The sequence below is a fragment of the Stegostoma tigrinum genome, chromosome 9 (assembly GCF_030684315.1).
Source record: "Stegostoma tigrinum isolate sSteTig4 chromosome 9, sSteTig4.hap1, whole genome shotgun sequence".
Classification (NCBI taxonomy): Eukaryota; Metazoa; Chordata; class Chondrichthyes; order Orectolobiformes; family Stegostomatidae; genus Stegostoma; species Stegostoma tigrinum.
In genome coordinates this window covers 55,855,815-55,867,913 of record NC_081362.1, presented here as the reverse complement: position 1 = coordinate 55,867,913, position 12,099 = coordinate 55,855,815, and the positions used below count along the sequence as shown (strand labels likewise).

The following is a 12,099-nucleotide window of genomic DNA, read 5'->3' as shown; positions in this document are numbered from 1 at the left end:
TATGATAGTTATTAATGTAAGACCAATCAACCTCTGGCTCAAAATCTGAACAATTTAAACATTCAAGTATCAGTTCTTCAGACAACAAATTGTTCATTATTTTAGAATGGCTTTTTCTTATATTTCCTTACTTTCTCCTTTCTCCTTATCTTAATTAAATCTGTTTCCCACTTCCATTTCTGTTCCTGGACCCAAATTGATTCTTATTTATTGCCCTTTCCAGTCTTTGTCAAAATTGTACTGGATTGGATCCATTGTTGATTCTACCATTCAACCTAGCTGACTCTGTTACCTTTGTCACTCCGTAATAAACTCGCACTTGCAACAAGTTACTTTGCAAAACAATTTTAAACTGCAAGATTCAGGCAAAAACTATGAACAGGGCCACCACTGTTGGCTTATTCCAGCAAATTGCGGGCCAAATGCTCTGCAGTACAAGCTAACACTAACATTAGTCTTCCTCCATTATGGAAAGGATTGTAACCAGGCGTTGTAGTGTCTAACACAATTGAACGCCGCAGACTAGGAAAGGAACATTCAGCTCAAGAGTAACTTAGCAGCAAAATGTTAAATGAGACTAAAATTTAAATCTGCATTTCACAAACAGTGTTTCATTAATCTGCCAACAGAGTTAGCAAATTGTCGATCTCTGAAACAATTTTACTGACTAGTGGCCAGATCGTAAGGAATGGTACTGCAGAGTATAGGTAAAGAACATGTAAACACTTCTGTCAAGATCAATATATTTCTGTATTTGGGGACAGCTGCATAATCTACAAAAGCTGGCTTATTAACTGTAAAGCAACAGAGCCTCTTCTTTACCTTTTGTGCTAGATGTAACAGAATTTCAGGAAAAATTCTTTTGGGGTTACTTAAAGTTTACCAAAAGGTGATAAAATCATTCCACATTTTAAAAATAAAAATTAGTACAAACTTTTCTGGGTCATCTGCAAAACTGCTCCAAGGGACAGAATTCAGATTAACCAGATTCTACTTAGCATTTTACTCATAGAGTGTATTCGTCACTTATTACGACACAAGATTTGATGAGCCTTCTGTGTTAAAAGTTCATTAGAACAACCAATATATGTGCATCTACGCATTTGTAGATGGTATGCTTATGTCAACACAATAGTATTTAAGCAGATTATGTGAACTTGCCAAACAAATTCAGGACACTGGAAAATCCCCCAAGGTGGCTCATTCATCCTCAGGACTTCCTCAACTGTTCCCTCTTCCGACATCTTCAGCCTTTCAAAATTGAAGAAATGACCTCACCTGATCACAATTAACTGGTCACTGTCTTTTCTTGGACTACGCAAAATTGGGCTTTCTAATACATAATAAAAGGTAAGATGGCAATAAATAGACTGCATCTTGCTCTTGTAGACATGTCGTGCAGCGCCTCCAATTTTAAAGATAAATCCTTTTTCATGAGTTTGCATTCTTCTTGCCAAAAACAAAAGGCATAACCACAAGAATTAGGCAACTTGAAACACAGTGGTGTACCTAAGGCAGCTATTCTTGGTATCCAAACTTCACTGCCAGGATTGCATGCATGGACACAGGCAAAGGTTAGGGGCAACAGTCTTTGCCCTTGCCTCCAACACCCTCCACCCCATCCCCCATGACCTCTCTCTCACTCTCATTTGGCCTCAGGTCCCTGGTTGATTCTGGGGTGCTAGCGCATGCCTTCTCACCATGTGCCACTGCTCCGGGCGATAACGCCCACACTGAAGAGCTGCAGCTTCTGACTGGCCCGCAGTTCCGCGAGTTCGGGTCCTTAAACCCAGGGGACCTTTAAGTGGGTAGGCCTATCTCAAAAGAGGCAGCACGAGGCTCCAGCCATCAGGCCAGACCCCATCACGCAGATTAAATTCCATCCGATGCCTCTGGGAGGAAACAGAATACAAAAGACTGAAAAATAAGCAGACTTTTAACCCCTAAATTTTAAAGGCTTTCCTCTTCTGAAAACAGTCATAATTACAATGTACATGCATTTTGATGCCTCCTTAAAACAGGATCGGGAAGGAATTTGAGTAATAGAAAAAGTCAGATCTTGTAAGTATCCTATTGAATATGTGTGAGGTGGCAAATGACTTGTATTTAGGTTGAGAAGGCTAAAATAAAAGTTACTATCATAAAAATAATTTTCATAATTTAGATGGCAACAATGCTGGTTGTGAGTGATATTAATCTACAAGATTCCCAATATAACTTGCTCAGTGATTTTTCCACAAGGACAATCAGGTGAAGACCTCCTTACAGGGAGTATCATTTCCCACTATCAGCAGCTTCCAGGTCACCACTGACCAGAAGCTGAACCAGATGAACCATACAAATGCTGTGGTTGCGAGAACAGATCAGAGGCTAGGGCTGCTGCAGCAAGTAGCTCACCTGCTAACTCCTCAAAGCCTGTCTGCCATCTATTAGGCAAAAGTCTGGAAGGAAGAAAGGGCAGCAGATAACAAGCAAATATCACTGACTGGGATAACAGTGCGGAGCTGGATGAACACAGCAGGCCAAGCAGCATCTTAGGAGCACAAAAGCTGACGTTTCGGGCCTCCAGCTCCACACTTTTGTTATCTTGGATTCTTCAGCATCTGCAGTTCCCATTATCTCTGATCACTGACTGGGAGTTCCCTTCCAAGCCAATCACCGCCCTGACTTGGGAACATATGACCATGCCTTCAGTGTTACTGGGTCAAAATTGTGGATCGCCCTCGGGAATGGCATTGTGGGTCTAGTGCTCAAGGCAGCAGCTCACCACCATATTCCCAAGGGCAGCTACGAATGGGCAGTCAGCAATGTCCACATCCCACAAATAAAGAAGAAAAAAACTGTGGCTGGAATACTCTCAAGTAGCACGAGACTGGAGTTCAATTTTTCTACACAATCAAATTTGGGGAGTATATTGTTGTTTTGTCAGCATGTCTGAATGAGGAATCTGTTTACTTGTGTGAAATAAATCACATTCTGACTCGGCTGTGTTTGAGAGTTTGGAGTTTGGCATAATTTTGAGAGCTTAAGAGAGGGGAAACTGTATTTTCATCAACTTATTTTGTTGTTAAAACTTTTGATTAATAGTGCCTGAAATGAAGATGCAGCAAAATGTTTGGTAATGCTAGAGGAAAAAAATAAATGCAATATTCATAATATAAAACAAATTCTTTTATCCCTATTTCTTAGTATTCCTGGAGCAGAATTCAAACATCTTTAAAGCAAAGCATTCTAATTTGAGGTTAATCTGTCATTGTGTTCTAACTAAGAGATAGCTAGAGCCTGCATCAATGAATAGAACAGGATTTTTTGCTCACAGGTGAATGAGATCTTTGGTGTGAAATCTTTCAAAAGAAATGCTGTTAAATCAAAACACTTTTTAAAAAACCAACAACTCTTAAATTGTCACTGGAATTCTGTGAGCAATGTGAGCATTTTGTCCTATGGGCAGGAGACCTTTTACAGATCTTTGACTCAGGACTTATTAAATAACTGAACAGGAAGGCCATTGGAGCGTTTTCTTTCATTCTATTAGCTGATCCAGAAATCAACTCCATTTAGAAGCATGTGCTGCATTTCCCTCAATACCCTTAAACACTAAAAAAAAAATCAGTCAGTCTTCAAAATTCTCATTGATCCAGTATATGCAACATCTGGGCAGCAGATCGATCAAACTGCATACATTTGAAAATCTATTTATTTGCCAATATGTGCAAACTTACACACACCACCCACAGAACAGGAGGAGGTCCAAGGCACAATATTGGAGTCGTCTCAGATTGCCCTACTCGGCATACCCAAATATTGGCAAAAGCAATAGTCGGTGATATGTGCTGTAACAATTAGATAACCACGTGGTTTCTTCCACACAAAACGGAAGGTTTTTTTCCTGGAAGGAATTTACTAAACTGGATGATAAATTAAAGTGAGTTTATAAATCAACTTAAATTGACAAAACAGACACACACCTTCTGCATACTGCAGCAAAAGAAAAATGGAGTCTTCAGAGGTGATGTGTTTCTTCAGTTGCACCATGTTGGGCACACAGTGGGGAATGATGGTCTTTCTGTTCCTGCTGCACTCGCTGCTTTTCCTCAGAATCTGACAGAGAACAGAAAGGTCAGTTGTACTCTCTGCTGCTTCAGAACATGCTGCGCTCTGCACTTATCAAATACACTAGTCTATTTGTGTTATTCTGTGCTTCAGCCCTCTTCATCTCCTCCTCGGTGCCCCAAGCTCCCCAAGGCCTGACTGATGGCACTTGGCTGCTATCCAGCACACAGAGGATGGCACTGAGTTGCCATTAAAATCAATTACATGGGTCAACGTTTTTATGAGGCTCTCTCACTCTTAACTAAGTCATCAGAACAATACTGAGCTTATTTTTCTCAGAATAAATGCAACTGAATACTAGACTTTTTTTAATCTACACAGGCTAATCAAAGGTTAGTGTCAATTTTCAGACTGTAGGAGCATTTTGAGTTTTGTTAAATTTATGCTGTGTTAACACACAGAAGTACTGATGATTACCTTTGTACTTAAAAAGGTTATTCAATCGAAAGAAATTATAGCAGCAAGATCACAGCCTAGTTATTAGGGCTTCTGAACAGTAGGTTTGATGCAGCCTGATAAGTGACTTTGAATTGGCCACATGACAACAAGAGAATGGACAGCTGTGGGACAACGCTGCAGATGGGGTACCTGGGCTCATATTTTCATGCCTATGTCTGGGCAGCACGGTGGCTCAGTGGTCAGCACTCACAAAACCAGAGACCCAGGTTCAATTCCACCCATGGGTATCTGTCTGTACGGGGTTTACACATCCTCCCTGTGTCTGCGTGGGTTTCCTCCGGGTGCTCTGGTTTCCTCCCACGGTCCAAACATGTGCAGGCTAAATGAATTGGCCATGCTAAATTGCCCAGAGTGTTCAGGAATGTATTGTTTAGGTGGGTTTCAGGGGGATATGTGGTCTTGTTGGGCTGAAGGGCCTGTTTCCACACCGTAGGGCTTCAATGATTCATAAAAAAGACAGTGGTGGGGACAAAAATGCGACAGAATGGACCCGCTTCTGGGATTCTTGATACCCGCAATCTTTGCTGGCATAAGATATTGGTACTGCTAGCAATCTCCAACCTACAAAACCCATCAATCTGGTTCCAATGCAGGGCTAGCCCCTCATTTTTATGGAGTTGAGGCAGCTTCACTATGACATGTTTACGGATCTCAGAAGACTCATGAACCGTAGTCTGGCTTCAAGAATCTTTTGAAGGCAAGTTCTAATGGTCTCGCCCATTCCTTCCCTGTGCCATCACACGACCGCCCTCACATCTCCAATGGTCCACATTAACTCTGTGGCAACTCAATCTCCTTCCACATCCAAATCACCCAGTACACATTATGGATACGACCAGTGAAGCCAACATAGCAACAGCATGTGTAAAGTTGCTTAGAAAAAAGACAAGCGTACACACGGAGGAACAAAATCAGAAACTGCTGGAAAAGCTCGGCAGATCTGGCAGCATCTGTGGTGAGAAAGCAGAGTTAATATTTTGAGACCAATAACCCTTCTTGTTAATCGTTGGCAGAAGTCCGTATACATGCTTGAGAAGGCAGGGGTGTGGTTGAAGGAGTGAACGTCAGGTAGAGATGGAGCCCAGACTGAAACACAATTGTCAGTCCAAGAGAATCAAAATCTACTAATGGGCACAATTATTGTGAGCAGGGAAGGCAGCAGACTATACTGAGTGAAGTTCAAGTAAACTGTAGCTTCAACTGGAAGGTGTGTCTTGGCCTTGGATAATGAGGAGGGGAGGAAGTAATGGATGGGTGTTACCCTTTACGATATTGCAGGGGAAGGTGCTTTGCAGTGGGTAGAGGAGCTGGGATTGGAGGCGGAGTGGGCCAATATGTTGCTGTAGAAGACTGACAAGGAAATGGGAGGGGAATATCAGTCTGGCGGTGGCATCCCACTGGAGGTGGCGGAAATGGCAGCTAATGATCCCTTAGATGTGGATGCTAGTGGGAATATGCCAAGTGAGGACCGGGGGACCCCCTCACTGCTGTCAGAGGGTAAAGAGAGGATGAGGGCCAAAGCGTGGGAGATGTGTCAGACACTGCTGGAGAGCCTGTCATCACGGTGGTGAGGAATTGCTAGCTCAGGAAGATGGTGGAAATTTCACAGGCTCCCTTGTCATCTGGAGTAGCATCATCAGAACAGTGGCAATGGAGATGGAGAAACCAGGAGAACAGAATAGAGTCGCTACAGGAAGCGGGGTGCAAGGGGGCTGTGGGTAACTGTGGGAGTCTCTGTTGGTTTGTAATGGTTATTCATGGCCAGCCTATCCCCAGAAATGGCAACAACGATGTCGAGGAAGGGAAGGGAGGAGTCAGAGATGGAGCGGGTGAATGAGAGAGTGGGGTGGAAATTGGAAGCAAAACTGATAAACATCGCCAATTCAGGACAAGGGAAGGAAGTAGCACTAATCAGGTCATCAATGGACCAGTGAGAAGAGGCTAGAGTAGGATTGGAACAAGGAATGTGTCACGGACCCCATTATACAGTGACAGGCATAGCTGAGGCCCGTGTAGGTACCCATGGCCATACCTTCGATCTGAGTAAACTAAGAAGAGCAAAGGAGAAGTTGTTCAGGGTGAGGACGAGATCAGGCGGGCGGAGGCCGGGGATAATTCAGGTCTTTTTTCCAGGAAGAAGCTGAGAACCCGGAGACCATCGTGATCAAGACTGACCATGTAAAGGGATTGCACATCCATGGTGAAGAAGAGCTAGAGCCTGTGAATCCAAAATTCTGAAACTGACCTAAAGCATCAGAGGATCGCAGATGTAAGTGAAAAGGGATTGGACAAGGGAAGAATTCCCTGGCCTCGAGTTCAGACTCAACGGAATCGAGAGAGCGGCAGGTTATCTACATAGCTGGACATTGTTGTTGGCTTTGCTTCACTGAAATCTTTATGTGGTTATAATAATTTTCCTTCTGCTATGATCACTCTTGTCAACATTTCAGTATTTATCTGCACAAAACTAAGTAGTGTGAAGAATTCAAAGTTTTCATTATTGATACTTCAATGGTCTGTTTATTGAAAAGAAGGATTGTAGAAGTGTCAAAGAATTACTTTTCTTTCCCCTATGCAGCTTAATAAATACCATTGATACAATAGGGTACATTGATTCTGTACACAGGGTTAATGGACATGAAGTCCCTCTGCTGGCTTATGCCCTGACACAAGTTGGCATAGGTGGGAATGGGGAGGAGCATGGCAGATGACGGCAAGTGAAGTACGAGGGCTAGAGGGCCTGAAATGTAACTAAATGACTGAGACAGAGTGTGAGAGAGCCATGCAATGCATTCCAATCAGCCCATTTTGGTAAGCCCGAGTGGCCATCTGCTTCCTGGACGGTGCGCCCAACTCTAACCTGCACCTGTACTCCTGAGAGAAAACAGGTTCTTACAGGAATTCCCTAGACATCAGGATTGAGTCACAAAGACAAGGCATTGAGAGTTGGGGATCAGGAACATGTGCTGTCAGGTTTATAAAAAAACAGGGTTCAGTGTAGAAACTTGGGCGGGGTGGGGGGGGGAAGCAGCAATGAGTACAAAAATGATCTGGGGTTGAAGGAAATGACTGATGGTCAGATCAGGGGTTGAGACTAGGGAGCATGGAAGGTCACTCGTTGTAATCAAGGATTGTATACATTTGGGGTCTGACACTAGGAGAGCGATTTGTCAGATTCAGGCTTAGCTGGATTAGAAAGCAATGTTTGTACGGCTGTGAAGCAATGATACGGACTAGAATGAGCTCATAGAAAGTACCAAATATTCTGTTTTGATTTGTAAAAGAAAAAAAACATATTTCAGCTCAAAGACTCTGAAGTCTCCATTATCCACACCGTTACTGGGATGTTGGAAAAACACTGACAAATATGCGTCCTGTCCTTTGCCATTTCAGTTTTGGGGAACTCCAATATTTATCAATCTGTCCAATCATCAGGAGAGCCCCAGTGCTTTTCGTTTTGGAGCTGATCATGATGGGGCTTTCAACAAGGTCATTACGAATGGCATCAGTGGTACAGACTATGTAGAGGTAACAGGCCAGTCGATTAAGTTTAAGTTCCACCTTCACTTTGCTGCACCTCAGCTCGAAAGCGATGGAAATTTCTTTGGAAGCCCCTCTGCTGGCTTCCAACTTGTTACACTATTTCCAGGACTTTGTATCGAAATTATGGACTGGGGTGACAGAGGGGGCGAGACATTAGAAGCCTCTCTCTGGGCTATCGCAAAGACTGTAGCCATTTCCCACTCCCAATCTCACTGGATAAATTCCCTTGTAAAAACCAAGAGATACGCTTAAATAAAAATACAGGAAGCTGACTCCAGAAAGTCTACAGCAGTTGAAATCAAAGCCGACAGTGCTGCTAGCAGAATGGCAAAGTGGAAAATCTGGGTTGGCACCTTCAGGGCAGGAGAACCAAAAGATATTGTGCGTGAATGCAACGAAACAGAATCAAAATTTTACTAAAGGATGCACATAAACCATTGCAAAAAACTCAGAGAGTGGTTTCATTTAGAAAGCACTAAAAAATAACTATGATTTTGGGAAAGCAGTGTGGAAACAGGTTATAAATCTACTACCAAGCAAACCATTAATCAGCTGAATTTCAAAAATAAACACAACCATTTTGACCAAACAGATAAACAAGTTAACTGATGTACAATAAGCGACCTGACTTATCCTTTCTTCTTCTTACTGAAGAATTAGCAACTCATTAAAATGTAATCTATAATCAGGAGCCAAACAAAGAACAGGCATAGGGTGAAAATTGGTTTTACTGACACTTGGCACCAAATATTATCCGAACTGAACAGTGACAAAACCACAACCTATTCCCAAGTTTAAAAGCACACCCCTGCCTGACTAGCCTGAGATTTCTATTGCTCTAACCAGTCATACCTCAGAGACTTTTTTATGAGATTGCCCAATTAACATCAATTGGTGAGGAATTATGGGCAGCTGCTGAGAACAGGCCGAGTACCCAAACTGTTTTCACTTACAATAACAGCTGCTAAGAAAAAGACCAAGGAAGAAACAGTTTCAATCCCGTCTCTCCAAACTATATTTAAATTGTGTTCTCCATGTGAAAGGCCTTACTCGTTCCCACGGCACCCCGCCCCCAAGTCAAAATCCAATGTATGCTCAGCTCAGTCCTATTTTTGTAAGCATATGCTAGCGATGGGCAAACATTTGGTAGCTATTTCCCTGCTCTTCTTCAAAGTGGCACCATGGAATCTATACACCCATCTGAGGACATACACAAAGCCTCAGTTTCATGTGTTATTTCAACAACAGCATAACAGCACACCCTCGCTGTTGCTCTTGTAGATTGAATGTCCGTCTCTGGAGGGGGATTTAATATAACCAACACATCTAACCAACTATGGAATTGTTCCATATGTTCTCATCCAGGCTGTTTAGGAAGCAAATGACTACAGTATGGAAAAGTTACAATCACTCTGGCCTGACCATCATCAGTCTGAGAACACAAGGTCTCACTGGCAATCAGCTAAAGAAAACACTTGTACCATTCCACTCTTTTCCCTCCAGCGGTACAAATGAGACAGAGGAGAATGTTCAAGGGCCTGTGTAGCTAGGTTCTCAACACGTGGGTCCCTTGGCATTTTCTTAATGAAGGGCACTCCTTTGCTGTCACCTTGGTTTTCCAACCAGCTCATGGTGCCCTATGAACCCAGGAGGGCATATGTAAAACAGTGGTAGGTAGATCCTCAACAGCAAGTCAAAGAGTCAACCGGGTCAGACGCTCCATTCAGTCAATAAGTAGGACTTTTTTTACATTCCTCACTCATAGCCAGCAAACAGGAAAACCAGGAATGAAGGTGTTCTTATATCTTCGTATACTTCAGCAGCAAGGTCAGCCTTTCAGTGCTAACTGGTCTCCTGCTTACCCTCAAGAGGCTGTTTATCATCCTTAATTCACACAGAGCTCTGTATCTCCTCCTCCAGAACACACACTACCTGGATATCGCGACCAGCATTTGTGTTCCCGCTTCCTGATTCATTTCAGGATTTTAAAGCATTGGTCCTTGGGATGCACTCAAATGACTTGAAAATAACTAAATGGTAACGTCGCATTCTTAGGATTGAGCCATAAAATCGAACTTCTAAATCTTAAGCAAACCAAAACAATGGTGGATGCTGAACAAAAAGCAGAAATTGCTAGAAAAGCTCATCAGGTCTGCCAGCATCTGTGGAGAGAAAAGGGAGCTAATGTTTCGAGTCCAGTAAGACACATCCTCAGAGCCTTCTGAAGATGGGTCACTCGACCCGAAGCATTAAACTCAGCCTTCTCTCCACTGATGCTGCCAGACCTGCTGAGTTTTCCCAGCATTTTCTGCGTTGGTTCATTTTACATTTTAAAACGCTACTTACTTTTAAAATGAATGTCTCCTGTGTTCTGGAATCCAACACGAGTAAAACCTTTGGAAAGAAATACAAACAGGCATTAAAGTCAGGACACCAATCAGCAGAAGAGCGTGCAACACGTCTGCATGCACATTTAGCAGAAAGTTGCATTTTAAAATCAAATCAGTTAGAGTAGGATGTAATGGCTACAGAAATCACACGCAGCCCAACGTTGACTCCTAAAGAAACACCTGAAAAAGGAAAGACAAAACAAAAACTGAGCAAAACTGCTTTGTCTTCTCTTTCCTCATAAAGCCGGAGAATATTTACAGTGTGCTGACACGAAGAAAACACATCTGTGAATTTTTTTTTTTAAATTGGCCGTCGGCAAATAGTTTTCCCAAACAGGTGTTTTATAAATGACTGTAAATCAGCCCCTGGAAACACCTCCTCTAAGCCAGGCGAAACCAATGATAATATAATTAGAGCCAGATACATCAGGCGGCTAGATCGTCTCCATCTGTTCAATGTCATATTTAATCACTTTTACTTCTTTAAATCTGCGGCAATTGAGCTTTCATAAACTTACTTACTAAAACATGAATATTTCTGCTGCCAAGTCCTGTGGAATATGCATGGAATACAGCTGGGTTGTATGTGACCCAACTGGTGCTCTATGATGTAAACAGAAATGCAGTATTTTGCATTTTAATTATTTATCTTCCACAGCAAATGCTTCCTACAGAGGGTGGCAAATGTCTTTTCAAAATCTGTTAACTTTTTTTACTGCAAGTGCCTTCTCTCCCGCCCCTCTTCCTGTCATGGCACAAAAATGATTTTTTTTCTTTAATTTCACTCATGGGATATGGAAGTCACTGGCTGGGCCAGCGTTTATTGCCTATCCCTAGCCGCCTTTGAAAAGGTGGTGGTGAGCTGCCTCCTTGACTCGTTGCAGTCCACGTTCTGTAGGTTGGTTCACATTGCCATTAGAGAGGCAGTTTCAAGATTTCAACCAAGATTCCTCTCGTCATAACTGCTTGTTACAACAGTCCAATTTTTTTATATGCAGTGCAAAAGACCGTTTAATTTTGGGTGCAACGTTTTCATAGCTGGTTTCGCAGTTTTAGTTGCCACAGCGTCCGAAGAACAAATCACAACATCAAATCACAAATTTCAAAAGATTTTAGGGAGGTACTATCACTAAAGAAAATATTGATCTTAGAATTACAGAAAAAGCCAACATTGATCCAGTTATTTTAGGTGCATTTGGGAGATAGTGGAGGACAACATCTGAAATAGGATAAGAATGTAAGAAACAGGGGCAGAAATACATCATTTGGCCCCTGGGGCCTGCTCAATCATTCAGTAAGATCATGGCTGATTTTTTAAGTGGGCTCAGCTTCATTTATCTGCCCGCTCACCGTAATTTTTAACTTCTATACTGTTCAAAAATCTATCTTTGCCTTATAGAAATCCAACGAGGCCGCCTCAACTGCTTCACGGGACAGAGAATTCCTCAGATTCACAGCACTTTGGGAGAAGAAGTTGTTCCTCAATTCAGCCCTAAATCTGTTCCCCCTTATTTTGGGGATTATGACGCCCAGTTCTATTTTCATCTATCAGTAGAAACAATCTCCTTGCTTCCATCTTCCCTTCATACGAGTG

General features: G+C 42.5%; 1 protein-coding gene across 2 annotated transcripts in view; it reads right to left on the bottom strand.

The window, feature by feature from the left end:
* Nucleotides 1–12,099, bottom strand: part of rps6kc1 (ribosomal protein S6 kinase polypeptide 1) — a 161,486-nt gene that overhangs the window by 27,505 nt on the left and 121,882 nt on the right. For both annotated transcript variants that reach the window (XM_048536017.2, XM_048536018.2), the window contains 2 exons: nt 10,462–10,509; nt 3,969–4,101 (listed from right to left, as the gene is read on the bottom strand). In XM_048536017.2, the coding sequence (XP_048391974.2) occupies nt 3,969–4,101; nt 10,462–10,509 (181 nt within the window). The remainder of the gene's footprint in view (nt 1–3,968; nt 4,102–10,461; nt 10,510–12,099) is intronic.